This window comes from Mirounga angustirostris, unplaced genomic scaffold (genome assembly GCF_029215605.1).
Source record: "Mirounga angustirostris isolate CCGP_5_RB_7025 unplaced genomic scaffold, mMirAng1.0.hap1 SCAF_11, whole genome shotgun sequence".
Taxonomy (NCBI): domain Eukaryota; kingdom Metazoa; phylum Chordata; class Mammalia; order Carnivora; family Phocidae; genus Mirounga; species Mirounga angustirostris.
In genome coordinates, this window is record NW_026991719.1 from 68908260 (window position 1) to 68935383 (window position 27124).

General features: G+C 37.0%; 1 protein-coding gene across 1 annotated transcript in view; it reads right to left on the bottom strand.

Moving 5' to 3' along the window:
* RPS6KA6 (ribosomal protein S6 kinase A6) overlaps positions 1 to 27124 on the bottom strand; it is a 194883-nt gene that overhangs the window by 125108 nt on the left and 42651 nt on the right. The window contains exon 2 of the mRNA XM_064574293.1: positions 17537 to 17596. Within this exon, the coding sequence (XP_064430363.1) occupies positions 17537 to 17596 (60 nt within the window). The remainder of the gene's footprint in view (positions 1 to 17536; positions 17597 to 27124) is intronic.

Sequence of the window (27124 nt, forward strand, 5' to 3'; positions counted from 1 at the left end):
GTGCTTCTAAGATACAGTTATATAGGTATATAAATATAGATATCTACACAAATACACACACACACATACACACAGCTACTTATTACAGAAGTGTTTTATAATTTGCATGTGCTCTTTTTTTTTTTTTTTTAACTGCCAAATTATCTGATACTCTCTGTGTCATCATTTCCAATATTGGTCTTTCTTATTTCATCTTCTCCCCAGCCCATTCTTGTCTATTGACTAACATTTCTCAGCTTCTCCAAGGCTATACTTATTGATGTTTACTATTAAAACATTTTTTTCTGTCAACTGCAGCCCTCCTTCCTTCCTCTACTTCACTTTCTTCTGGTTCTGCAACATTCCAAAGCTTTAGACTGGCAGCATTCTAGCCTGAAATAAGACAGTAATGTACCTATCAGCAATCCATTTGTTTTCTCCTAAGAGTGAATCATCTTCAAAAAATTTTCTCTATCCTGGTATAATAAAGTTGTGGTATATTACATAATCTTCCCATATATACCGCCTTTTATCTTTAATTATTCACTCATTCAGAAAAATCAACAGCATTCATGGAGCACATGCTATGTATTAGGCACTGTGCTACCCACTGGGGATACAGAGATAAAATTTGGACTTGAGGATAACAAATTTTGTCAGATATATCACTTCCCTTAATGAAACAAAAAGGTACACAATATGTTAATGGGCTGAACTGTTTCCCCTCAAAATTCATGTGCAACCCCCAGTACCTCAGAATGTAACTATTCGGAGACAGGGCCTTAAAAAAGGTAATTCAGGTAAAATAAGGTCATTAGGATGGGCCCTTATCAAATATGACTGCTGTTCTTACAAGAAGAGGAGATTAAGACATAGATACACACAGAAGAAAAAGCATGTGAAAGCACAGGGAGAAGACAACCATCTACAAGCCAAGGCAAGAGGCCTCAGAAGAAACCAACTTTGCCAACATCTTGATCTTGAAATGCTAGCCTCCAGAATTGTGAGAAAATAAATTTGTTGTTTAAGTTACTTAGTCTGTGGTACCTAGCTATGGCAGCCCTAGCAAACTTATACATAGTACCTGATCATAGTTGATCTCTGTAAAGAAAGTTGCTACTGTGAAATTAAAATCTAATAACTTTGAAATAGGAACCACTGTTCAACACCATATGACAAATCTGAGACAAGGATGATTGTGAGTTAGTGGGTTTTTTTGGAATATCATAGTAATTGTTGATAAATATAAAAATTATGAAGGCTCAATCACAACTAAAATAGTATGCTCTGACCTCTACACTCTGTGATCATCTTTTTAATTCAGGGGCCCAACAAGGCTATAACATTGGGAAAATATACTGATAGAGTTCAAAACATACTGCCAAATACACTAATGCTTCAATCTTTTGATTAATTGATTTGAAATCACCTGTTAATGAGAAAGAGAAGCTGAAGACAATCCATTAGGAAATCATACTATATAATGCTATTATGACTACTTCCTAGGACTATGGTACTGAACATAGATACCTCCAGAAAACAGGTCAAAACAAAATAAGAGGGATGGACCTACAGAGTATAATGCTAAGTGAAGTAAGTCAGAGAAAGACAAATATCATATGATTTCGCTGATATGTAGAATTTAAGAAACAAAAGAAATGAGCAAAGGAGAAAAGAGAGAGAGAGAGAGAGAGACGGAAGGAGGGGAGAGAGAGAGAGAGAGAAGCCAAGAAACAGACTCTTAATTATTCAGAATAAACTGGTTATAGGAGGGAAGGTGGTGGGGCATAAATGAAATAGATAATAGGGATAAAAGAGTGCACTTGTCATGATGAGCACTGGGTGATGTATGGAATTGTTGAATCACTATATTATATACTTGAAACTAATATAACACTGTATGTTAACTATACTGGAATTAAAATAAAAATGAAAATAAAGAAGAGAAATTTTAAAGCATAATTGTTTCAGTTTTATGTAATAATGCAATATCCATCTGTTCAAACATTTGCTATATTTCTGGGTAGATAGGCCAGTTTGATAACCCAGAAATTCCAAGAGGATTTAGTTGTGGATTTGTTAAAATATACATGAAAAGATCTGGGAAACAGCTTGATGTACTCTTCTCATGCAGTGAATAATCTAGGGTCATTGAAAATCAAGCTAAGTATCAGCCTACTTTGAAAGAGCGTTAATAGTAATAATAATGTAGATGTCAAGACACAACTAGGGTGAACAAAACACCTCAAATAATGTACATATTGGAAAGTAATTACAGAATATTTAGGTTAGGAAAATAGTATCGATTTGTCCTGACTGAAAACCAAACAAGGGTGGCAAGCTAGTTCCCACGTGGCTTGGATTATTCTATTTACTAGGATCAGCTCTTTAGTTCCCTCATCTATAAAATGGCAATAAAACCGACCCTATCTATTTCAGATCTGGGTGACAGAGTCAACTGAGAATTTTGAAAACCACAAAATGTCTATAAAAATTGAAGTTATTGAATTATTTATACTATTTATCTTTGCATCCCTTGTGGTATAGCATAACTACACCTTCTGTTGGTTAGGCATCAATATTTAGATGAACAATAACTGTTTATCAAAGAGTTTTGCATATCTATAGGACAAGGGTTTGAATTTTTTCTTTTGCAGAAATTTTCCCTTTATCACATTATCACTATTTTTATACTGCATTATATTTTTTCAAGTTTTTCTTTAAATTCTAGTTAGTTAGCATATATTGTAATAATGGTTTCAGGATTAGAATTTAATGATTCTTCACTTACATATAATACCCAGTGCTCATCACAAGTGCCCTCCTCAATACCCATCACCCATTTAGCTCATTGCCCTGCCCACCTCCCTCCATCAACCTTCAGTTTGTTCTCTATAGTTGAGTCTCTTATGATCTGCCTCCATTTTTTTTCTTCCACTTCTATATTCACCTGTTTTGTTTCTTAAATTCCACAGATGAGTGAAATCATATGGTATATCTTTCTGTTTTCACTTAGCATAATACACTCTACCACCATCAATGTCATTGCAAATGTCAAGCTTCATTCATTTTATAGCTGAGTAATCTTCATTGTATATATATACAACATCTTTATTCATTAATCAGTTGATGGGCACACAGGTTCTTTCCACAATTTGCCTATTGTTGATAATGCTGCTGTAAACATTGGGGTACATGTGCCCTGCAGAATCAGCATTTTTGTATCTTTTGCATAAATACCTAATAGTGTGATTGCTGGGTCATAGGACAGTTATATTTTTAAATTTTTGAGGAACCTCTGTACTGTTTTCCAGAGTGGCTGCACCAGGTTGCATTCCCACCAACAGTATAAGAGGGTTGCGCTTTCTCCACATTCTCATCAACATTTGTTTTTTCCCTGTGTTGTTAATTTTAGCCATTCTGACAGGTGTGAGGTGGTATCTCGTTGTAGTTTTGATTTGTCTTTCCCTGATGATGAGTGATGTTGAGCAACTTTTCATCTGTCTATTAGACATCTGTATGTCTTTGGAAAAAAGTCTATTCATGTATGTCTTCTGCCCATTTCTTAACTGCATTATTTGCTGTTTGGATGTTGAGTGTGATAATTTCTTTTTTTTTTTTTTAAGATTTTATTTATTTATTTGACAGAGAGAGAGAGAGACAGCGAGAGAGGGAACACAAGGAGGGGGAGTGGGAGAGGGAGAAGCAGGCTTCCTGCCGAGCAGGGAGCCCGATGCGGGGCTCAATCCCAGGACCCCGGGATCATGACCTGAGCCGAAGGCAGTTGCTCAACCAAATGAGCCACCCAGGTGCCCCAGAGTGTGATAATTTCTTTATAGATTTTGGATAATAACCCTTTATCAGATATGTCATTTGCAAATATCTTCCCCCATTCTGTAGGCTGCCTTTTAGTTTCCTTCACTGTGCCGAAGTTTTATCTTGATGAAGTCCCAATAGTTCATTTTTACTTTTCTTTCCCTTTCCTCAAGAGAAATGTCCAGTAAGAAGCTGATATAGCTAATGTCAAAGAGGTTACTGCCTGTGTTCTTCTTCAGGATTTTTGTGGTATCCTGTCTCACATTAAGGTCTTTCATCTTTCATAAATTTTGAATTTATTTTTTGTATGGTGTAAGAAAGTGGTATAGTTTCATTCTTCTGAATGTGGCTGTCCAATTTTCCCAACACAATTTGTTGAAGAGACTGTCTTTTTCCCATTGGATATTCTTTCCTGCTTTGTCGAAGATTAATTGACCATATAGTTGTGGGTGCACTTCTGGGTTTTCTGTTCTGTTCCATTGATCTATGTGTCTTTATTTGTCCCAGTACCAGACAGTCTTGATGATGACAGCTTTGTAATATAGCTTGAAGTCAGGCATTGTGATGCCCCAGCTTTGGTTTTCTTTTTCGACATTCCTCTGGCTATTCAGGGGCTTTTCCTGTTCCATACAAATTTCAAGATTGTTTCAGCTCTGTGAAAATCCTGGTGGTATTTTGATAGGGATTGTATTAAATGTGTAGATTGCTTTGGGTAGTATAGACATTTTAACAATGTTTGTTCTTCCAACGAATGAGCATGGAATGTCTTTCCATTTCTTTGTGTCATCTTCAATTTTTTCATTAGAGTTTTATGGTTTTCAGAGTACCTTTCTTTTACCTCTTTGGTTAGGTTTATTCTTTGGTATCTTATGGTTTTTGGTGCAATTGTAAATGAGATCAATTCCTTGATTTCTCTTTCTGCTTCTTCATTATTGGTGTATAGGAATGCAAATGTACTTGATTTTCTATCCTGTGACTTTGATGAATTCATATATCAGTTCTAACAATTTTTTGATGGAGTCTTGGGGGTTTTCTACATAAAGTATTGTCATCTGCAAAGAGTGGAAGTTTGACTTTTCCTTGCTGATTTGAGTGCCTTTTATTCCTTTTTGTTGTCTGATTGCTGAGGCTAGGACTTCCAGTACTATGTTAAATAACAATGGTGAGAGTGGACATCCTAGTGTTGTTCCTGATCGTAGTGGAAATGCTCTCAGTTTTTCACCACTGACAATGATATTACCTGTGTGTCTTTAATATATGACCTTTAGGATGTTGAGGTATATTACCTATTCCCCTAATTCATTGAAGTTTTTTTATCAAGAATGAATGCTATATTTTATCAAATGTTTTTTTCTGTATCTATTGAGAGGATCATATGGTTCTTGTCCTTTCTTTTCTTAATGTGGTGTATCACATTGATTGATTTGTGAATACTGAACCACCTTGCAGCCAGATATAGATATCACTTGATTGCAGCAAATAATTCTTTTAATGTACTGTTAGATTCAATTTGTGAGTATCTTGTTCAGAATTTTTGCATCCATGTACATCAGGGATATTGTCCTATAAATCCCTTTAGTGGGATCTTTGCCTAGTTTTGGAATCAAGGTAATGCTGGCCTCAAAGAAAGAGTTTGGGAGTTTCCTGCAGGGCTGGTTTAGTGGTCATGAACTCCTTTAGTTTTTTATCTGGGAAACTGTTTATATTTCCTTCTTTTCTGAATGGCAGCCTTGCTGGATAAAGTATTCTCGGCTGCATATATATTTTTTTCCCATTCAGCACGTTGAATCTATCATGCTACTCTCTCCTGGCCTATCATGTTTCTGTGGAGAGATCTGCTGCTAACCTTATTTGTCTTCCCTTGTACGTTAGGGATGTCTTTTTTGTCTAGTTCCTTTTAGGATTTTACCTTTATCGCTGTATTTTGCAAATTTAACTATGATATATCTTAGTGTTAGTTTGTTTTGTTGATTTTGATGGGAGTTCTCTGTGCCTCTGGATTGGGATATCTGTTTCCTTCCCAAGATTAGGGAAGTTTTCAGCTCTAATTTCCTCAAATAAACCTTCTGCCCATTTTTCATTCTTCTTCTTCTGGGCCTCCTATGATATGAATGTTATTATGCTTCATATAGTTGCTGAGTTCCCTAAGTGTACATTAGTGATCCAATATTTTTATTTCCCTCTTCTTTTCAGCTTCATTATTTTCCACAATTTTATCTTCTTTATCACTTATTTGTTCTTCTGCTTGTTCCCTACTTGTGGGCATTACATCCAGTCAGCTTCACATCTCCATTATACCTTTTTTTTTTGGCTAGACTAGGTTTTAGGTCTTTTATGTCTGTGGTGAGGGACTCCTGGTGTTTTTCTCTAGCCAAGCTAGTATCTTTCTGACTGTTGTTTTAAATTCTGGTTCAGGCATATTACTTATATCTGTTTTGATGAGATCCCTATCCTTGACTTCTTGTTCTTTCTTTTTGGGTGAATTCCTCCATTTTGACATTTTGTGTAGCTCTCTGTCTTCTCTGTGTTAGGAAAGTCTGTTATGTTTCCTGCTCCTGAGAGTAATGGCTATATTAAGAAGAGGTCGTATACTGTCCAGGACCTGGTTCTTCTGGAATTGTTTCTGGTGTATGCTGTGTGCACTCTGCTGTTGTGTTTTGGCTGCTCTTTTCCTCAGGTCATTCCCCTGCAGAATTTCTCCTTGTCTGCAGTGGGGAGTGCTTGGACCTTGTCCACTGTGTAGCAAGTTTAAAATAGGTGTGTTTTAGTCTACTTGTTAAAAGAGGCTAGATCCTATTTCTCCTAGAGCTACAGCTTTGCAGCTCTCTGTGGTCAGTAGACTTGGTGCAATGGGGCAGTTTGTGCTGGTCATCTGGGGGAGGGGCCTGCTGATGCTCTGAGTCACAGGGACACTTGCCCCACTGTAACCAAAAAAAAAAAAAAAAAAGCACCTGGTGTAAGTGGGCAAGGTTCCACCCTGGGCATTGTGCTGCTCACTAAAGTCCATCCTTGCTGATGGGCAGGGGTAAAAATTTTATCAGCCGGCTCTCATCCCTGAAGAGGGGATTTCATGCCCACAGCTATTCAGGAAGCCCTCTCAGAAGAGCAAACAATCTCCCCTAGTCTGTCCCAGGCATCCCTCAGATCCCTATCTTTACCATCTGTGTCTGAGCCTTCTGCACACCAGGTGGCACAAAGCTCCTGTGTTTTATCTCAGGCATGCCAGCTGGGTTTCAAAACTTCAAATTTTAGGGACATGGCACTGCATGGACCCATGCTGATCCTCTGGAGGATCGTCTCACTGAACTGTGGCTGGTGTGGGTTTTTTCCAGAAGGTCAGTCACAGGAACATGTAGGGGCTTAGAGTTTATGGTAAAGCACAGAAAAAAGCCAGCATCCAGGTTAGCTGCCCTCAGTAGGTGTCTCTGTTCCTATACTAATGAACAGACCAGCTCAATGGTGCCCACGGACTCCTCTGTCCCTGGAGAGGCAGTGACACCTCTCCTAAATGCATTCAAAGAATGGGAACTGTCCCTCCTAGTGTGACTTAGAGGATCCTCAGACCACACTGTCCACCACTGGGCCTCTCCTCTCCTTCTCCACAGGAGCACCTCTATGCCCACCAGGCTCCACACTGGTGATGGCATAGACTTCTAAAACTTCAGACTTAGAGCTCCACTGCTTGTAAAAATTTGCAATAATCAGCCCCTCTTGTTTTCCCCATCAATTGTTTCAGGTGAGTGTTTTTTTAAGCAATGCCCTGCATTTGTGTTCTCTCTCTCTCTCTCTCTTTCCCCTCTCCCTGATCAGGGTCCCTTCCTTCTGTAGCACCATGATTCTTTTCTCCCCCAAATCACATCTGAACATTTCATACCCTCCACAATGTGGCCTCTTTTCTCTTTCTAGTTCGGCAGATTATCTTCTCAGTCCTCAGATCGATTTCCTGGATGCTCAGAATGATTTGATATTTATCTAGCTGTGTTCAGGGATGAGGCAAGCATAGGGTCCCCCTACTACTCTGCCACCTTAACTTCCAAGGGTTCAAATTTTTTTAAAAATGCTAAATGAATAAAAAGCAGAAGTAAGGACCAACTTTGCAAGGGAAGAAAAATATTGAAGCACAGCAAGGATAAATGTCCAGAATGGAAAGAGAAGTAAAGGAAGGAAAAATCCACCCTATGAGAAGCAGGCACCCCAACTTAAGGGACTTCCTACATATAGCTACACATGAGTTTAAGTAAAACGCACTTGTAATAGAATATTTCTTAAAGGATTATTAAGACAGACATATGTCAAGAGTGGTTTCTAAAATTAGATATGTAGGGCTTCAAAATATCAGTAAATCAGTTTTTTATGTACATTTTCAGTTAAATGTAACCTTTATATTTCTGGGTAATAAAAATATGTATCAGTTTAGAGACTAAACATGCTACTGATGTTGTACTAATGTAGTGAACAAAAATCTAATAGTTCAATGATTCTTCTTTTGAAATTCCTAAAACATCGGTAGCATTAAAAATGTGTATTTTATTTGAGGTAGTAATAGCCATTCCATACAAACTTTAAAAGTAAATATGAATGGATTATAAACTACCAATATAAGACACCTCTACTTATTTTGAGAACATAAAATAATCAATTCATGTCAGTAATCTACTAAAGAAGAATCATAACATCTTTTTTTTCTAATCTGGACATTGTTGGGAGAAATAGGGGACTAGGTGGTGAAATATGATATCATATATCTCTTATCACTGACCTGTTACTTAATGATTACCAAATATGAACACTGTCTTGAGAAATGGAAAAAATCATTATTACTAATCTGGATATATTAAAATTATACTAACTATAATTTAGCTTTGTTAATCATAAGCTAGATGTATCTATCTACTTATATCTATATCTATATCAAGAGTGTGGGAAACAATTTACTTCATTTTGCCTGTTTTAACTGAAGAAAAGTGATCAGATGACCATGAAATTTCAAAGCTACGATAAGTGATATGAAGTGGATTAGCTGTCTAAATCAGTCAATAACAAAACAGCATCAGGCAAAATAGGCAATTCCTAAGTTCAAATTTAAAGAATACTGCTTAAAGAATCTATGCATCACAGAGCAATCTCTACAACTCTCCACTATCTAAAATAAATAAATAAATAAAAACAGCCGACCACAAAAAAACACAGCTCCCAGCATCACACTGGAATAGGCAACCACAGCCCCCAAAATCCTATATATGAAAACATTAAAGAGATAAATTTATACAGTTAGTGTTTATCATCACTCATATAATTTAACTGACACCAATGAGTACCTAAACCATCGCACAGCAAATGTACTTTAAGTTCAGATAACTCAGGCTATAAACTAAATCAAATTCTGGGGCACCTGGGTGGCTTAGTTGGTTAAGCGTCTGCCTTTGGCTCAGGTCATGATCCCAGGGTCCTGGGATCCAGCCCCTCATTGGGCTCCCTGCTCAGCAGGGAGCCTGCTTTTCCCTCTCCCTCTACCTGCTGTTCCCTGTGCTTGTGTGCACTCTCTCTCTCTCGCTGTCTCAAATAAATAAAAATCTTAAAAAAAAACCTAAATCAAATCCTTACAAGTGATTCTAGGTCCCTTATTCTCCAAAACTTCAGATTTCCCTTTCTACCCACTGAAGGTGACTGACCAATTTAGATGACATTAGCATCAATTGTTATATATTTTTACTGTCTTTCCATAAAAAGTATATTTCCTGATTCTTTTTTTTTAAATTGGGAAGGTAAATATTTGACAATAATCCTATATATATGTATCTATGTGTTTATGTTGGCTACACATCTACATATGTGCACATGCACACACATACATTTTTTTCTGCCTCCTATGGTGTGGGGCATAGTATTTCCCTGTTAATTTATTAATTCTCAAATATACCCTTCCCCACTGCCTTTTGTATTTTCCTACACTTCATCTTTTATAAACTAGTAACATAAATACTATGCCTCTTAGTACATATGATCTGTAGAGAAAGCTTTAGATGAATATATTGTTTTTTAATTTTTTTTTAAAGATTTTATTTATTCATTTGACAGAGAGAGACACAGCGAGAGAGGGAACACAAGTAGGGGGAGTGGGAGAAGGAGAAGCAGGCTTCCCGCTGAGCAGAGAGCCCGATGTGGGGCTCAATCCTAGGACCCTGGGATCATGGCCTGAGCCGAAGGCAGACGCTTAACAACTGAGCCACTCAGGCGCCCCGAGAAAGCTTTAGATGATTTTAATAGAAGCTTACACTTAATTATACTCAAAATTAACATGTTATTTATATTAAATAAATTACAAAAGAAATAATGATAACATTTTATCTGCTAATCAGAACTAAGATTATTGTGACATCATCACAACCTGCAGAGATAGTGAATTTTTACATATATTTCAAAGAAGAATCTTGGACAAACCCAATTTAAATATCTCTGCTGGCTCTATCTGAAAAAGTCCTCTTATAACACAGTTTCAAGGGGAAAAAGATATCAAGGTTGATTTTATCTGTAACTAAATAAGAGAAGGATGATGCCTTTCTAATTTTCCACTTCTTTGAGTCTACACAATACACAGATGAGTTAACATGAGGAGCACTATGTCATAAGTCTCACTTCTGCTACTTGTTACATTGATGATCTAGTATAAATCAGAACATCTGCAGGTCTCAACAGACTTAACGAAACAATGGGGTTATTAAAAAATATTGTCTCTAATACTCTTTCTAGCTTTAACAATCCATAATCCCACCCCCAAAAAACTATTGAAATGATAATCATAAAATAACAAAATAAATGTGGATGAACATCTTAGGCAGACCCTTCTTAAAATCTTAAGAACACTCTTCTGTAAAACAAGATCTTGTACAACAAGGATCAAGTACATAGTCCTGACACAGAATGGCCCAATAGCTAAATGGTCTTTTTTTTTTTTTATTTTATTGTGTTATGTTAGTCACCATACATCATTAGTTTTTGATGTAGTGATCCACGATTCATTGTTTTCCTATAACACCCAATGCTCCAAGCAGTACGTGCCCTCCTTAATACCCATCACTGGGCTAACACATCCCACCACCACCCTCCCCTCTAAAATCCTCAGTTTGTTTCTCAGAGTCCATAGTCTCTCATGGTTCATATCTCCCTCCAATTTCCCCCCCTTCATTTTTCCCTTTCTTCTCCTAATGTCCTCCATGCTATTCCTTATCTTACACAGATAAGTGAAACCATATGATGATTGACTTTCTCTGCCTGACTTATTTCACTTAGCATAATCTCCTCCAGTCCCATCCATGTTGATGTAAAAGTTGGGTATTCATCCTTTCTGATGGCTGAGTAATATTCCATTCTATATATGGACCACATCTTCTTTATCTATTCAACCCTTGAAGGACATCTCGGCTCTTTCCACAGTTTGGCTATAACAGATACTGCTGCTATGAACATTGGGGTGCATATGGCCCTTCTTTTCACTACATCTGTGTCTTTGGGGTAAATACCCAGGAGTGCAATTGCTGGGTCATAGAGTAACTCTATTTTTAATTTTTTGAGACACCTCCAAACAGTTTTCGAAAGTGGTTGTACCAACCTGCATTCCCACCAAAAGTGTAAAAGGGTTCCCCTATCTCCACAACCTCTCCAACATTTGTTGTTTCTTGCCTTGTAAATTTTTGCCATTCAAACTGGTGTACGGGGATATCTCAATGTGGTTTTGATGTGAACTTCTGTGTTGGCTAATGATGATGAACATTTTTTCATGTGTCTATTAGCCATTTGTAAGTCTTTTTCAGAAAAGTGTCTTTTCTTCTGCCCATTTTATGACTGGGTTATTTGTTTTTTGAGTGTTGAGTTTGAGTAGTTCTTTATAGATCTTGGATATCAGCCCTTTATCTGTAGTGTCATTTGCAAATAACTTCTCCCATTCTGTGGGTTGCCTCTTTGGGTTTTTTTTGGGTTGTTTTTTTTTTTTAAAGATTTTTTTTTTTTTTTTTTTATTCATTAGAGACAGAGAGAGAGAGAGGCAGAGGGAGAAGCAGGCTCCCAAGGAGCAGGGAGCCCGATGCGGGACTCGATCCCAGGACCCTGAGATCATGACCTGAGCCGAAGGCAGACGATTAACCATCTGAGCCACCCAGGTGACCGCCTCTTTGTTTTGTTGACTGTTTCCTTTGCTGTGCGGAAGCTTTTAATCTTGATGAAGTCCCAAAAGTCCATTTTTGCTTTTGTTTCACTAGCCTTTGAGGATGTATCTTCAAAAAAGTTGCTGTGGGCTATGTCAGAGAGGTTACTGCCTATGTTCTCCTCTAGGATTTTGATGGATTCCTGTCTCACATTGAGGCCTTTCATCCATTTTGAGTTTATCTTTGTGTATGGTGTTAGAGAATGGTCGAGTTTCATTCTCCTGTATATAGCTGTCCAATTTTCCCAGCATCATTTATTGAAGAGACTTTTTTCCATTGCATATTTTTTCCTGCTTTGTCAAAAGATTATTTGACCATGGAGTTGAGGGTCCATATCTGGGTTCTCTATTCTGTTCCATTGGTCTATATGTCTGTTTTTGTGCTGGTACCATGCTGTCATGGTGATCACTGCTTTGTAATATAGCTTGAAATCGGGCAACGTGATGCCCCCAGCACGTTTTTCTTTTTCAACATTTCCTTGGCGATACAGGGTCTTCTCTGATTCCATACAAATTTTAGGATTGCTTGTTCCAGCACTTTGAAAAATGTCATTGGAATTTTGATCAGTGTGGCATTGAAGGTATAGATTGCTCTGGGTAGCATAGACATTTTAACAATGTTTATTTTCTGATCCATGAGCATGGAATATTTTTCCATCTTTTTGTGTCCCCTTCAATTTCTTTCATGAGTGTACAGATCCTTTACTTCTTTGGTTAGGTTTATTCTGAGGTATCTTATTTGCTGCTATTGTAAATGGAATTGTTTCTCTAATTTCTCTTTTTACTGTTGTGTTGTTAGTGTATAAGAAAGCAACTGATTTCTGTGCATTGATTTTGTGTCCTGCCACATTACTGAATTGCTGTATGAGTTCTAGTAATTTGAGGATAGAGTCTTTTGGGTTTTCCAAATAAAGTATCATGTCATCTGCAAAAAGAGAGTTTGATTTCTTCTTTGCTAATTTGAATACTTTTTATTTCTTTTTGTTGTCTGATTGCTGTTGCTAGGACTTCTTGTACTATGTTGAACAATAGTGGTGAGAGTGGGCATCCTTGACATACACCTGATCTTAAGGGAAAGTCTCTCAGCTTTTCCCCATTGAGGATGATATTCGCTGTGGGTTTTTCATAGATCGATTTTATGAACTTGAGGAATGTTCCCTCTATCCCTATACTCTGAAGAGTTTTAATCAGGAAAAGATGCTGTATTTTGTCAAATGTTATTTCTGCATCAATTGAGAGGACCGTATGGTTCTTCTCTCTCCTCTTATTAATGTGTTCTATCACATTGATTGATTTATGAATGTTGAACCACCCTTGCATCCCAAAGATAAATCCCACATGGTCGTGGTGGATGATCCTTTTAATGTATTGTTGGATCCTTTTAGCTAGGGTTTTGTTGAGGATTTTGGAATCCATATTCATCAGGGATATTGGTCTGAAATTCTCCTTTTTGATGGGGTCTTTGCCTGGTTTAGGGATTAAGGTAATGCTGGCCTCACAGAATGAGTCTGGAAGCTTTCCTTCCGTTTCTATTTTTTGAAACAGCTTCAGGAGAATAGGTATTATTTCTTCTTTGAATGTTTGGCAGAATTCCCCAGGGAATCCATCAGGCACTGGAATCTTGTTTTTTGGGAGGTTTTTGATCACTACTTCAATCTCATTACTGATTATTGGCCTGTTCAGGTTGTCAATTTCTTCCTGTTTCTGTCCTGGGAGTTTATATGTTTCCTGGAAGGCATCCATTTCATCCAGATTGCTCAGCTTATTGCCATGTAGTTGTTGATAATAATTTCTAGTAATTATTTCTATTTCCTTGGTGTTAGTCATGATCTCTTCCCTTTCATTCATAAAATTATTAATTTGGGTCCTTTCACTTTTCTTTTGGATCAGTCTGGCCAGTAGTTTATCAATCTTATTAATTCTTTCAAAGAACCAGCTTCTAGTTTCATTTGATCTGATCTACTGTTTCCGGTTTCTAATTCATTGATCTCTGCTCTAATCTTAATTATTTCTCTTCTAATACATGGCTTAGGCAACGTTTGTTGCTTTTTCTCTAGTTCTTAAGGTGTAGAGTTAGATGGTGAATACGGGATTTTTCTAATATTTGAGTGAGGCTTGCATGGCTATGTATTTCCCCATTAGGCCTGACTTTGCAGTATCCCATAGGTTTTGGACCAATGTGTTTTCGTTCTCATTGGTTTCCATGAATTGTTTAAGTTCTTCTTTGATTTCCTGCTTGAACCAAACATTCTTGAGCAGAGTGGTCTTTAGCTTCCAAGTGTGTGAATTTCTTCCAAATTGTTTCTTCTAATTGAGTTCCAGTTTTAAGGCATTATGGTCTGCAGGGAATAATCTCAGTCTTTTCGTATTGGTTGAGACCTGTTTTGTGACCCAGTATTTGGTCTATTCTGGAGAAAGTTCTGTGTGCGCTCGAGAAGAATGAGTATTCTGTTGTTTTAGGGTGGAATGTTCTGTATATATCTATGAGTTCCATCTGGTCCAGTGTGTCATTCAATACTCTTGTTTCTTTGTTGATTTTCTGCTTAGATAATCCGTCTTTTCCTGAGAGTGGAGTATTGAGGTCTCCTACAATTAATGTATTGTTATCAACATGACTATTTTGGTTAACAGTTGGCTTATGTAGTTGGCTATTCCCATGTTGGGGGCATAGATATTTACAATTGTTAGATCTTCTTGTTGGATAGACCCTTTAAGAATGATATAGTGTCCCTCTGTGTCTCTAACTGCAGTCTTTAGCTTAAAATCTAATTTGTCTGATATGAGAATTGCTACTCTAGCTTTCTTTTGATGTACATTGGCATGGAAGATGGATCTCCATCCCTTCACTTTCAGTCTGGATGTATCTTTAAGTTCAAAGTGAGTCTCTTGTAGACAGCATATGGATGGGTCCTGTCTTTTTATCCAATCTGCAATCCTGTGCCATTTAATGGGAGCATTTAGGCCATTCACGTTGAGAGTGATTATTGAAAGATATGAATTAATTTTCATCATGTTGCCTGTGAAGACCTTGTTTTTATAGATTGTCCCTGTAAATTTCTTTTCTATATCACTCTTGGGGTCTTTCTCCTGTTATAGAACCCCCCCTTAATATTTCTTGCAGGGCCGGCTTTGTGGTCACATATTCTTTCAGTTTCTGTTGCTCTTGGAAGCTCTGCATCTCTTCATCCATTCTAAATGACAGCCTTGCTGGATAAAGTATTTTTGGCTGCATGTTCTTCTTGTTTAGTACCCTGAATATGTGTTGCCAGCCCTTTCTGGCTTGCCAGGTCTCTGTGGATAGGTCTGACATTATTCTGATGTTCCTCCCTCTGTATGTAAGGAATCTCTTCCCCCTAACTGCCCTTAAGATTGTTTCCTTGGTTCTAAGATTTGCGAGTTTTACTATCACATGCCAGGGTGTTGGCCTGTTTTCCTTGATCTTGGGAGGGGTCCCCTCTGCCTCTAGGACACAAATGTTTGTTTCATTCCCCAGATTAGGGAAGTTCTCAACTATGATTTGTTCAAATATATCTTCTAGTCCTCTCTCTCTCCACCCCGAGGCATTCCAATAATTCTGACATTGGAACATTTCATGGTGTCACTTATTTCTCTGATTCTATTTTCATGGATTCTGTGTTGTTTTTCCCTGGCCTCCTCTTTTCCCTTCTTGTCTATTATTTGGTCTTCTAGATTACTAATCCATTCTTCCACCTCGTTTACCCTAGGTGTTAGATTATCTAGATTAGATTGGATCTCATTGATAGCATTTTTAAGTTCTGCCAATTCAGCTTTCATTTCTGCCCTTAGAGACGCTATTTTGCCATTAATTGATTTCTCCATTCTAGCTACCGTCTTCACAACTGCTAGCCTGAATTCCATCTCTGACATCTTGATTATATCTGAATTAATTTGTGAATCCGTGGCATAAGTCATAGTTTCTGAGTCATTCCTATTTTGGGGGTTCCTCCTCCTAGTCATACTGTTGAGGGGTGGTTGAGGGAATGTATAGAGTCCAAATTATTGACCACAACCCAAGCAAGATACACCTGTTTTCTAGGGACCTAAGGGTTGTCGGCCTCTTGTTTTCCTAGCTGTCTTCTGGGGGAGGGTCCTGCTGCGCTGTTACTCAGGCAACCCTGTATGGTCAGAGTTGCCCTGCTCCCTTTGGTGGGGGATGGGCTCAGTGAAAACCTGTTTTGGGGGGCTTTTGTTCTCTGTCAGCCTTCCCTGGCAGCTTCCACATCTCTTCCGAGAGTCAGAGCAGAAGAGATCATTTCCAACCCTCCGCCTCAGAGCAGAGAGATCGCAGTCTGTTCTTCAGTGAGCTCTCCAGGCCACACTATCTCCTTTTCTGTGTGTGCTGCTATAAACTGCACCGTCCTGGGTTGTGCACCCCTCAGCAGCATTCCCAGTCCTCGCCTCCAGGTCAGGGCATGTCTCTGCCCTTTGTGTTTCTAAAACCGCCAGCTGCCCCCAGTTCGCACGTGGGGTCCTGCTACTCCAGGTTTCCATCTGGCGGGCTGCCCTAAAGTCCTTTCCCCATCGCTATCGGTCTGCGAGCCTGCGCCCTGTCCCCAGTGCAGGTGGCTATTGCTCACGGGCGGCATAGGATCCCAATGGCTTGGCTCCGTCCCCCTGGATTTATCCTCTGATATATGCCTGCAGAATCATGGCTCCCTGCTTCATACCTGGAATCCAGCTGCCTATAATATTCTGTTTGTAGAGATCCAGATCTATCTTCTTACATCTCAGGCTGATTTCCTGGGTGTTCAGAGTGGTCTGGCAGATATCCAGCTCAATTCCTGGGACCGGTTGGAATAGAGTCCCCTACTCTTCCGCCATCTTTGCCTCTCCATCGCTAAATGGTCTTTAAAACTAATTAGAAGGACACCTGGGTGGCTCAGGTGTTTAGGCATCTGCCTTCAGCTCAGGTCATGATCCCAGAGTCCTGGGATTGAGTCCTGCATCGGGATCCCTACTCAGTGGGGAGCCTGCTTCTCCCTCTCCCTAGGCTGCTCCCCCTGCTTGTGTGTGTGCTCTCTCTCTCTCTGTCAAATAAATAAATAAATAATCTTAAAAAAAATAAAACTAGTTAGAAAATTCTGATATAATTTAGATGTAGTACTTTTTCAAAGCCAGGAAATGAATTTTAAATGACCTCAGGTTAAATATTTCTACATTAGATCTCTTTTCTACCCCAAAGTTGAAGGTAATTTTATTTAGTTTAATTCAGAGGATTCTGTATTTAAGTAACCCAGTTACTCATATACTAGCAAGTAAAAATTTCATTCATTATTACACTTAAGATGGGTGAATTTCATGGCATATAAATTATACCTCAATAAAGTTGTTTAAAAAAATTTCCATGTAAAAATTTCTGACAAAAACTGTCCTGTATTTTAAATTATTGTTTTATTAAGAATTGAATTTGCTTATTATCAACTTACCTGAATAAATTTCTTTAACAGATGATTTTTCTCCTTTCCCATTATTCTCTTTCATTTTAAAAATGTAGCATAATGGGTTAATGAAATTACTTACTTGGCAAGAATCTGCTTCTCCCTCTTCCATTGGCTCATCAACCATTTGAAGACCATTTACCTGAAAAATATTGTTCAAAAACTGAAGTTTAGGATTACTAGAACAAGAGTAAGAACTAAGAATAATATAACCCCGGCATTTCCCATCATGATCTAACAAGATCCACACTTACTGAAACACAAATTGTCAAAGGACATATAGAAGGTACTTAGAAAAGGAACATTCTTAATATGGTTTTCAGATTGTTCTCGAGAATCCTTAACTTTCAGAGCTGAATGTTTCATCTCAAATTATTTAGAGCTTTGCTATGATTTATTAACATACATTAAACATATGACCTTTGTGCTTTCAGTAATATTGTCCCCAGCCAAACACCAATGGAAAAAGAAAGCATTCAATTAAAAATGGGCAGAACTATATGAGGACTCTGAAAATTAAATAATAGCAAGCAGATAAGGGAGGGAGAACAAAATTCAAAGAATAACCAGCATTATGGTGAGTTTCCTGGGTTTATTTCAAACCTTTATCTCTTGACTTTGACCCAAGAAGATACTGAGTCATGGAACTCCACAGCGGGTATGAATAATATTTGCAAGAAAAACCTCACTTTCTGGAGAAAGGAACAGGAAAATATGCACTTTTGAGCTAGTGAACATAAGAATTACAAGCTTTTTTCCCACTTTTTTTTTTCTTTTTTGATTCCCAGTCCTGCTCCAAGGCAAGCTCCAATCAAGAGAAACCTATCTGATCAGAGAGACCAGGAAAAGAGGCTCATATGATTAAAAAATAAAAGTTTGTGTAAGGGGAGGTATTTCCTGTTATTTTTTTCATGCTCTCCTTCACTTCATCCCAAGGGCAGCCCTAATAGTACAAACCTGTGTGACATCATGAAAGACTAAAATTTTGAGAGAAACTAAGTTCTGGTCAGAGGAATCAGGATAAAGGGCCCATGGGAATTGGAGAATCCATAGAAGATATCATGGAAAAGATAGAATGGGAGAAGGAGGTCCCCTAATTCTGTGTACAAACAGACACAATTCCTGGTCTCAACAACAAACTGCATGTGTGTGGAATAGAATCTAAGAAGCCTAACAATGGGCTTGAAAACAACAGCAACACCAACCACTGATATGGTCTAAAACTAACTACTGAGTTACTACGTGCAGAGTTCTGACCCAAACAATCTGAAGACATAATTAATGTTGGAACCATCACACAGAGAGGGTGAGATAGAACTTGAACCTAATCAGGCAGATTGTATGCTGAAACAGTCAAAATTAATAGGTGTCAATTCCAGGATAACTCTGATGTTGAAACATCCGACAAGGATTATGCAGCTATTATAACTATGTGCTTTGGTTAAAAATAAACACACTTGAAAAAAAAAATAAACACACTTGAATGGAATGATAAAAAGTTATCAGCAGAAAATATAAACTATAAAAAATGTAAATAATTTTAGACAAAAATAATATATGATTTAAAAAAATACTGGGTTAGCTAAGAAAATGGAGATGGTGGAGGAAATAGTAAACTTGAAGATACAGCAACAGAAATTAACCAGTATGAAGAAGAAAATGAAAAATGGTTAAAAGCAAATGAACAGAGCCTCAGAGACATATGAAATGTGAGAAAATCTAAATTCCATATAATTAACATCCCAGAAAAAAAGAGAGATACAGAAAGAATTATTTAAATAAATAATGGCAAATCCATCCATATAAATTTGGAAAAGAGAAAAATCTATTGAGACAGAAAATGAACTAGTTGTTGCTTAGGGGTATGGGATAAGGAAATGGGGGTAACAGATAAAGGGTAAAATGTTTATGATGTGATAAAGTTCTAAAACTGTGTTGATAGCTGTGCATATCTGTAAATATTCTAATATTCTGCTGTGTAGAAGCATTTTAGTTTTTTGAGATAACTGACATACAATATTACATTATTTTCAGGTGTACAACACAATGAATTCACATTTGCATACACTGCAAGATGGCCACCAAAATAAGTCTAGTTACCATCTACCACCTTACATATTTAATACAATGTTATTGACTATATACATCATATACACATGACTTATTTGTTTTATAACTGGAAGTTGGCACTTCTTAATTTCCTACAACAATTACACCTCCCCAGTGTCCTACCCTTCTGGCAACCACCAATCTGTTCTCTGTATTATGAATCTGGGTTTTGTTTTCTTTTTATTGCACATGTACATAAGATCATGCAGTATTTGTCTATGTCTGACTTATTTCATTTAGCATAATACCCTGAAGGTAAATCCATGTGGTTGCAAATGATAGGATTTCATTCATTTTTTATGGATGAGTAATATTCTCTTGTGTGTGTGTGTGTGTGTGTGTATACATACATAAATACATGACTTCTTGTTTATTCATTCATCATCAATTGACACGTGGTTGTTTCCATCTCTTGGCTATTTAAATAATGCTGTAGTAAACAGAGAAGTGGAAATATCTCTTTGAATTAATGTTTTCATTTTTTTCAATGTTACCCAGTAGTGCAATTGCTGGATCCTACCTACAGTAGCTCTATTTTTAATTTTTTGAGAAACCTCAATACTATTTTCCATAGATGCTGCACCCACATATATTGCCACCAAAAAACATGAACATCCATTTTCAGTTGCATCAAAATGAATAAAACAAAGTTTTATTTGTTGTTTTTTCCACATTCTCCCCAGCACTGGGTATCTTTTTGATAATAGTCATTTCCACAGGTGTTAGGTAATATCTCTGTAGTTTTGTTTTGCATTTTCCTGATAAATTAGTGACATTGAGAATATTTTCATATACCTTTTGGCCATTAGTATGTCTTCTTTGTTAAAATGTCTATTGAGATCCTTGACCCATTGTTTTAAATTTTTTAAGATTTTATTTTTTAAGTAATCTTCTAAACCCAACATGGGGCTTGAACTTAAAACCCTAAAATTAGGAGTCGCATGCTCTATTGACCAAGCAGCCAGGCACACCTCTCTGCCAATTTTTTTAAAACTTTTGCTTTGGTTTGCTTTGGTTTGTTTTTTTTGTAATTGAGGTGTAGGAGTTCTTTCTATATTCTGGATATTAACCCCTTACCAGTTATATGATTTGCAAATATGTTTTCCTTTCAGTAGTTTTTTTTTTTTCATTTTTTGTTGGTTTTCCTTTGCTGTGCAGAAGCTTTTTAGTTTGAAGTAGTCCCATCTGTTTATTTTTGCTTTTGCTTCCCTTGCCTTTGGAGTCACATCCAAAAAACATATTGCTAAAACTGACTGATCAAAGAGATCACCATCTAAGTTTTCTTCTAGGATTTTTATGTGTCTGGTCTTATAGCTAAATTTCTATTACATTTTGAGTTAATTCTGTATATAGTGTAGGAGAGTGTTCCACTTTCATTCTTAGGATGTAGCTGTTAAGTTTTTCCAACACTATTTATTAAAGAGACTGCATTTTCCCCATTGTATATTATTGCCACCTTTGTCATAAATTGACTACTGGTGTTTTCACTTCTGGACTCATTATTCTATTCCATTGATCAATGTGTTTGTTTTTATGCCAATACCATACTGTTTTGATTAGTTTTGCAATACAGTTTAAAATGAGGGTGCATGGGGCACTTGGCTGGCTCAGTTGGTTAAGTATCTGCCTTCTGCTCAGGTCATGATCTCCGGGTCCTGGGATCAAGCCCTGCATTGGACTTTCTGCTCAGCAGTGAGTCTGCTTCTTTCTCTCTCTCCCTCTGCCCCTCCCCACCACTCGTTCTTTCTCTCTCATTTTTAAAAATTAAATAAATAAATAATAAATAAATAAATAAAATCAGGGTGCAGGATACCTCCAGCTTCGTTCTTTCTCAAGACTGTTTTGGCTATTCAGGGTTTTGTGGTTCTATACAAATCCTAGAATTATTTAAAATGTTCTAGTTCTCTAAAAAATTTCAGTGTAATTTTAATAGGGACTACATTGCATCTGTAGTTTATTTGAGGTAGTTTGGACAGTTTAATAATACTAATTCTTCCAATCCATGAGCACAGAATATCTTTCCATTTATTTGTTTCTTCTTCAATTTCTTTCATCAATACTTGCTATTTTTCAGTGTACAGATCTTCACCTCCTTGGTTATATTTATTCCTGTTTTATTCATTTTGATGCAACTGAAAATGAATTTGTTTCCTTGATTTCTTTCTTATTAGCTCTGATAGTTTTGTGGTAGAGTCTTTAGGGTTTTCTATATATAGCATCATGTCATCTGCAAATAGTGAGTTTCACCTCTTTCTTACCAATATGAATGCTTTTATTTCTTTTATGCACCTACTTGCTGTGGTTAGAATTTCCAATACTATGTTAAATAAAAGTTAAGATAATAGGCATCTTTGTCTTATTCCTGATCTTAAGGGAAAAGCTTTCAACTCTTCACTGTTAAATATTAGCTGTGAATTGGTCATATATGGCCTTTATCATATAGAGGTACATTCCCTCTATACCCACGTTGTTCAGAATTATCATAGATGAATGTTTAATTTTGTCAAATCCTTTTCTGCATCTACTGAGAGGATATGATTTTTATCTTTCATTATGTTAATGCAGATTATCATGTTGATTTATTTGTAGATGTTGAATCATCCATGCATCCTTGGAATCAATTCCATGTGGTCATGATGTATAATCCTTTATTTAAAAGATTTTATTTATTTGAGAGAGAAAGAGAGAGCACAAGGAAAGGGAGGGGCAGAGGGACCAGCAGACTCCCCAAGTGGGGAGTCCAACATGGTGTTTGACCCCAACCGAGCCACCCAGGCGTCTCAAAAATTATTTATTTATTTAATTAATTAATTTATTTATTTCAGAGAGAGAGAGAGGCAGATGGAGAGAGAGTCTTGCAGACTCTGCACTGAGCATGGAGCTGGATGCAGGGCTCAGTCATGACTTGAGCAGAAACCAGGCATCAGACGCTCAATTGACTGTGCCACCCAGGCACCCCATATAATCCTTTTAATGTATTGTTGAATTCATTTTCTAATATTTGGCTGAGGTTTTTCGCATCTCATTTCATTAGGGATATTGGCCTATAATTTTTTTTTTTTTTAAGTCTGTGTGTCTGGTGTTGGTTTCAGGTTAAAGCTGGTCTTATTATAATTCTTCATAATAATCTCTTATGACCCTTTGTATTTCTATGTTATCACTTGTAGCTTTTCTTTCATTTCTGATTTTACTTATTTGAGCCCTCTTGGTTTTTTGTTGGCAAGTCTAAAGTTTTAATTTATTTTATCTTTTCAAAGAATCAGCTCTTAATTTAATTGATCTTCACTACTGTCTTTTTAGTCTCTATTTCACTTATTTCCTCTATTATTTCCTTCCTTCTACTAACTTTGGGATTTTTTTCCAGTTTAGGTGTAAAGTTAAATTGTTTACTTGAGATTTCTCTTGTTTCTTGGGGTAGGTCTTTATTGCTATGACCTTCCTTCTTAGTACTTTGCTGCATCTGACAAGTTTTGGTATGTAGTATTTCTGTTTTCACTTATCTCTAGATATTTTTTTTTTAATTTCTCCTTTGATTTTTTCTATGACCCTGTAGTTGTCCAGTAACATGTTGTTTACTCACCCTGCATTTTTAGTTTTTCCAGTTTTCTTCGTGTAATTAATTTTTAGATTCATATCACTGTGGTCAGAAAGATGCTTCATATTATTCTTCTTGAATTTATTGAGACTTGTTTTGTAGCCTAATATGGAATCTATCTGGGAGAATGTTCTATGTGCACTTCAGAAGAATGTGTATTCTGCTGCTTTTGGATGGAATGTTCTGTATATATCTATTAAGTCCATCTAGTCTAATGATCATTGAAGACGAATGTTTTCTTTCTGAAACAAGGTTCATATATGTCTGGATATAATCTATCCATTGATGTAACTGGTATGTTAAAATCCCTATTATTGTATTGCTGTCAATTTCTTCATTTAATAATTTCTCCCTGTTAATATTTGCTTTTACATATTTTGGTGCCCCTACTTTGGGTGCAATATATAAGTATTAGATCTTCTTGACCCCTTTATCATCATATAGAGTCTCTCTTTGTTGTTCACTATAGTATTTGTTTCAAAGTCTCTTTTGTCTGATATGAGTGTAGCTATACCACCTTTCTTTTCACTTCCATTTCCATGAAAAAATATTTTCCTATCTTTTCACTTTGTCTGTGTGTCCTTACTTCTGAAGTAAATCTCTCATGGGAAGTATATAGACATGTCTTTCTGATTTGTTTTGGTTTTGTTTTTTAACACATTCAGCCACTCTATTTCTTTTGATTGGAGGAGTTAGTCCATTTACATTTAAAGTAATTATTGATAGGTACGTACTTATTGCCATTTCATTTTGTTCCAAGATTTGTTTTTGTAGTTCCCCTATGTTCCTTTCTTCTTTTTCTCTTTATTTCCTTGTGGTTTGATGACTTTCTTTAGTGTTAATATGTAGATTCCTTTTCCACTTTCTTTAGTGTATTTATTATAAAATTTTGCATTGCGGTTATCAGGAGGTTCACATATATGAGTCTATGTAAAAAAAAGTCTATTTTAAGTTGATAGCAACTTATATTTGAACACATTCCATAACTCTACATTTTTACTCCCCACCCTACATTTTGTTTTTTATTTACACAAAATGAGCAACCCTTTTAGAATTTCTAAAAAAAAACAGTTTTATTCAAGCTCAAGTTAGGACTGTCTGGTATACACAATCTTCTTCACAAAGAAGAGAGTGCTTCAGTAGGGGAACATTTAGTGTAGGGTATATGCATTTTTTTACATAAACAGTTACAAATTATTACACAAAGAACATTGCAGAAAGTTGTAGACCTTAAGCTTCTAGTATATGCTGGGCTGTATGACTTTAATCTTATGGGAAGCAGGGAAGTTTCTTACTTTCTCTTAACTTTTGTGTTCAGAATGTTCCTTTTTGGTTATTTTCTTTAATGCAGGAGATGTGTGATGTGTGATTGGGCCAGAAATAGAACCCATGCTTTGAGGTTTTGCCAAATCATTTTGACCTTGGTAAATATTGAAGTATAGCTTCCCTGGGAGCCTAGGACCAGGCTTCACAAACATTAAAAGGTGAAAACTTCCTTTATCAGATTTTGCATTGTGATTATCATGAGGTTCACACATATGATCCTATGTATATAAGTCTATTAAGTTGATGGCAACTTACATTTGAACACATTCCATAACTACATTTTTACTCCCCACATTTTATGGTTTTGATGTCACATTTTACATCTTTTTATTTTATAAATCCCATAACTAATGATTGTAGTTTTAGTTAATTTTACTACTTTATTTCCTTTTAATCTTAATAGAAGTTTATAAGTGACTTAACCATTTCCTTAACTCTATATTTATCTTTTCCAATGAGATTTTTACTTTTGTATGTTTTCTTGTTATTAACTACTGGATTTCTTTTCAGAGTAAAGAAGCCCCTTTGATATTTCTTGTAAGGCTGATTTAGTAGTGAGGAACTCCTTTAGCTTTTGCTTGTCTGGAACACTCTTTATCTTCCCTTCAAAGCTGCAATGATAATCTTCCTGGGTAGAGTATACTTACCTGGATTATTTTTTTTTTTTTTCCTTTCAGCACTTTGAATATGTCACTTTGAAACTCCCTTCTGCTTTCAAGGAAGTTGAGCTGAGAAATCTGATAGCCTTATGAGATTTCCTTTGTATGTAACAAGTTGTTTTTCTTTTGCTCCTTTTAAGATTTCATATCTAGGGGTGCCTGGGTGGCTCAGATGGTTAAGCATCTGCCTTCGGCTCAGGTCATGATCCCAGTGTCCTGGGACCGAGCCCCACATCGGGCTCCTGGCTCAGTGGGGAGTCTGCTTCTCCCCCTCCCTCTGCCTCTCCCACTGCTCATGCACTCTGTGTGTCTCGAATAAATAAAATCTTAAAAAAAAAAAGATTTCATATCTAACTTTTGACATTTTAATTATAATGTGTCTTGGTGTGGCTCTCTTTGGTTTTTCCTACTTGGAATTTTCTGGGATTCCTGGACCTGGATGTCTGTTTCCTTCCCTACATTAGGGGAATGTTTAGCCATTATTTCTACACATAAATTTTCTGCCCCTTTTTCTAACTCTCTTCTCCTTCTGGGACCCCTATAATGTGAATGTTATTCTGACTGATGTTCTGGCAGAGGTCTCTTAAGCTATCTTCATATTTATTTTTATTGTGTTTTCTTCTTCCTGATCCATCCAGGTGAGTTCCATTGCTTCACCTTCCACCTTACTGATCTGTCCTTCTATTTTATCTAGTCTGCTATTGAACCACTCTCATGTATTCTTCAGTGCAGTTAATGTAGTCTTCATCTCTATGACTTCTATTTGGTACTTTGTTTTCTATATCTTTGCTGAAGTTCTGTGTTCATCCATTCTCTCCCAAAACCAGTGAGCATCTTTGTGAACATTACTTTGAATTCTTTATCACAAAGGTTCCTTATCTCCATAATATTAGGTCTTTTTCTGAGGTTTTGTCCCTTACTTTCATTTGGAACATATTTCTCTGTATCCTCATTTTACTTTTCTATGTATTTCTATGTATTAGGTGTAACAGCCACCTCACTCAGCCTTGAAGAAGTGGCCTTGAGCAGGTGATGATCCTTTTTTTTTTTTAATTTTAATTTTTTAATTTTTTTTAGTATTCTTTTTTTTTTAATTCTTATGTTAATCCCCATACATTACATCATTAGTTTTAGATGAAGTGTTCCATGATTCATTGTTTGTGCATAACACCCAGTGCTCCATGCAGAATGTGCCCTCCTCAATACCCACCACCAGGCTAACCCATCCTCCCACCCCCCTCCACTCTAGAATCCTGTTTGTTTTTCAGAGTCCATCGTCTCTCATGGTGGTGATGATCCTTCTTGTTCAAACTTGCCCTAGCTCTTAGTTGTCTCTTGCACCTTTATGGCCATCTAAACCACCTGATTTATTCTTGATATGCCCCCATTGCTGAGAGTATGTCAAGACCTGTCAATAATCCAAGTGGATGAACTTCAATTAGCTCAAAGCAAGATGCTCAGGCAGCAGTTTTTAATGTATGTAAATATATACAGTTCTGCGGGGCCATAACCATAATCCCTGTTGGCTTCTGGACCAGGAGATCTGGAGGTGTCCCCTGGATGACAGTTGCAAAACTCAGGGCTCCAGATGAGTGTATAAGCTCTTTTCTGGGAAGTCTTGTCAAGTTGTAGCAAAGCCAAAGGGGTGTGCAAGATGGCGCCTTCCTGCTTACATTCCCTGGGGATGCCCCTTAGCCTCTAGATATGTGGGTAACAAGAAACCTTTTCCTTAGGCTAAAGCTACAGGACAGGTAAATGGGTTTTTATACAGGAAGATTGGGGTTGTGTTTCATTCTGCTCTATGTGTAGTGCCCTGGGGCCTGCCAAGTGCTGTCTTTCCAATTGTTACAATTCCATGGAGCTCTTAAATTCCAGTCCTCTTGGCCACCAGGGCCAAGCAGTCAAGTGGTGATCCCTGTGTGGATTTCATGCTCCTAGTGGCTTTAGCAAGGCAGCTGGAGAGTGTAGTGGGTGGGACACA